The 2,662-nt window shown below is 33.1% G+C and overlaps 1 protein-coding gene across 1 annotated transcript; it reads left to right on the top strand.

The window, feature by feature from the left end:
• Window positions 1-308: 308 nt before the first annotated feature.
• LOC131633996 (F-box/kelch-repeat protein At3g06240-like) lies at window positions 309-2,371 on the top strand. The gene is made up of 3 exons (XM_058904665.1): window positions 309-618; window positions 1,143-1,348; window positions 1,682-2,371. The coding sequence occupies exons 1-3, from the start codon at window positions 309-311 to the stop codon at window positions 2,369-2,371; spliced, it is 1,206 nt and encodes a 401-aa protein (XP_058760648.1).
• The last annotated feature ends 291 nt before the right edge of the window (window positions 2,372-2,662 follow it).

The following is a 2,662-nucleotide window of genomic DNA, read 5'->3' as shown; positions in this document are numbered from 1 at the left end:
GATGCTAAAAAGGGTCGACTTTCAACCATCCATGGCTAATTTTGCTGATGGCAAGTCTGGTCCTAAATGGCTGGCCAATATCTTTCTGCCGGTGAGGGATGAACACAAAAAACTTTTTGTCAACACTTGGCGTCGATTTCTGGTCCCCAACTTTCTATCATACTCCATTGCAAGCACAAGCCCAAGTTTGACAGCTTATCAGCCCAATCTGGTGGATTGACAATTTGGCCTTTGTTAGTTGGTCCCAAAATCTCTGTACACCTCTCATGAATTATTGTTGGACGTCCTTAACGACGAAGCATGGGAACATGTTAAAGAAGATTACGAAAACATATGGAAGAAACGGCCCTCTCTTGTCTTCACAAATTTTAAACCATCATTCTACTGTACTTATGAGTTCGACACCTGGTAGCACTTATTCTGTTACATTTATTGGCGATCCTGACAAGAAGGTTTCAGAACTGACTCCTGCTATTGCTAATTTGCAGGGTAAACCCACTCAATGTAAGACACCAATATCAAACAAATTCAAGCTTTCCAGAAATACTTTGGGGTGGTATATTTTCCCACTAACTTCGTCGAACTATCACCCAAGCGGCCGAGTTATTAAGAGAGAAGGTAACCAGTAAGATCCCTTCTTTAAAGATTCCGGGTTACGCGAAAGACAAATATCTCTTCGCACTTCATTTTTCAAAGTTTAAATTTCCTCCCTTACCTACTAGCCCTCTAGCTTTAGCATTTCGACCACTAATTCCGGATTGCAAAAACATTTAAAATAAGAAATTAAATTTAAAATGCAAAAAATAAAAACATATTTAAAATACCTTTTATATCTTTTATATAAATAAGAAAATTTAAATTTTAAAATACCTTTTATATAAACATAATATCTTTTACAAAAACATATTTATAGCAAAAAATAAATTAAATTTGACTGTTTTATTTAAATACCATAAATAAATAAATGTCTATAAAAAAAGAAAAATAATAAATTTAAATACCATTTATATAAATATTAATATCATTTACAAAAAGATATTTATAGCAAAAAATAAATTAAATTTGAATGTTTTATTCTTTTCTTTTTTTGTCAAAATCCTCAATTTATTTGCAATTCTTTGTTTTTTTCTTAACTTTATTAGGACAAAAAACTATGAGAAGGTTCATAACCTTCATACTGTTAGCGCAGAAAACAAGGAGAAAAAGAGGAAGAGGACAAATACGCATGGACAAGAAGAAGAGAAAGACCAAGACGACGACAGTGACACCACTAACTTATGTACATGAAGAATTGATAACTTCAATCCTTTTAAATTTACCAGTGAAGTCTCTTGTTCGTTTCAAATGTGTTTCTAAACCATGGTATTCTCTTATCTCTGACCCCAATTTTGCTGAATCACATTTTCAACTTACAACACACCCTCGTAAAATTGAGTTCATATCAAATGATTTAGGCCAAACAACATCTATAGATTTTGAAGAAGAACATGACTTTGAGAATGCTTCTGTTAAACGGTTCAGTTTTTTGCATCCCCAAGCTGATTCTCTTATTCATATTATAAGTTCGTGTAGAGGCTTTATATTTTTCCAATATTCTTCGAGTTTCTGCATATTTAATCCATGCACCAAAGTTCACAAACAAATACCTTTAGCTCCTGGTGAATTTGAAACAAATTTAGAGTTACGTGATTTGTATTATCTATATGGTTTCGGATATGATCAGTTGAGAGATGATTACTTGGTGGTTTCATTGTCTTGTATTCTAGCCCAGGAAGATTTTTCACGTTTGGAATATTTCTCATTGAAAGATAACAAGTGGAAGGAAATTGAGGATACTTACTTCCTTTATACGATCGACAAGATAGAGCCCAGAGTGGGATCGCTCTTTAACGATGCTATTCATTGGGTGGCTTTACATTCCGATTCATTGATGAAAGTTATTATTGCATTTGATTTAACAGATAGGAGACTTTTTGATATGCCTTATCCAAATGGTGTAGGCCATAAGTCTGATCATTATGAGTTGTGGGTATATCGAGAATTTCTTAGTTTATGGACTATGGATTGTGAAAATAGTAGAATTGAAATATGGTTGATGAAAGAATACAATGTAAATTCGTCTTGGATTAAGGCTATTGTTTTCCCTATGCAAATCCTATCTCCTCATCAATTTTCTCCAATATGCTCTACAAAAGATGGTGATATCATTGTAACAGATGGGACTAGATTGTTGAGGTATAACGATAAAGGAGAGCTTATAGAGGGTTCCTCATACAAATGCTTTCCAGATAGTGCAGTTTCACATGGATCCCCATCGATAGTGTATAAAGAATCTTTGCTTTCACTCCCTGGTGATGACACGCAAGCCTAAGAAAATGATTCATACTAGAATTATCAGGTGTTGATATATTTTCTTGATATCTATATTTTGTTATGACTTATTGGAGTACAACAAAAAACATGGTTTGGTTTTATGTTTATTGGAAATGTTGATAGATTTGTTTGTGTCATTACTGTTATTTATGCATATGTAAATGTAATTGCATGAAATCAAGATTGTCAAATCTTCTACAAGTGATTGTCTAATTAATGTTAGTTGTGTTAGTTGTTTTAATTTCACCAATAATATGCCAAACCAGGAATCTATAACAGTCATTGCACT

This window comes from Vicia villosa, unplaced genomic scaffold (genome assembly GCF_029867415.1).
Source record: "Vicia villosa cultivar HV-30 ecotype Madison, WI unplaced genomic scaffold, Vvil1.0 ctg.001202F_1_1_1, whole genome shotgun sequence".
NCBI classification, from domain to species: domain Eukaryota; kingdom Viridiplantae; phylum Streptophyta; class Magnoliopsida; order Fabales; family Fabaceae; genus Vicia; species Vicia villosa.
The sequence above is the reverse complement of the archived record's forward strand: the minus strand, read 5'-3'. Positions and strand labels throughout refer to the sequence as shown.

Coding starts and splice junctions, on each gene's coding strand:
- LOC131633996 (XM_058904665.1), top strand. CDS start 309: ATGTTAAAGAAGATTACGAAAACATATGGAAGAAACGGCCCTCTCTTG. Junction 619..1,142: donor CCGAGTTATTAAGAGAGAAG/GTAACCAGTAAG, acceptor TAACTTTATTAG/GACAAAAAACTATGAGAAGG. Junction 1,349..1,681: donor CTCTTGTTCGTTTCAAATGT/GTTTCTAAACCA, acceptor ACAAATTTAGAG/TTACGTGATTTGTATTATCT.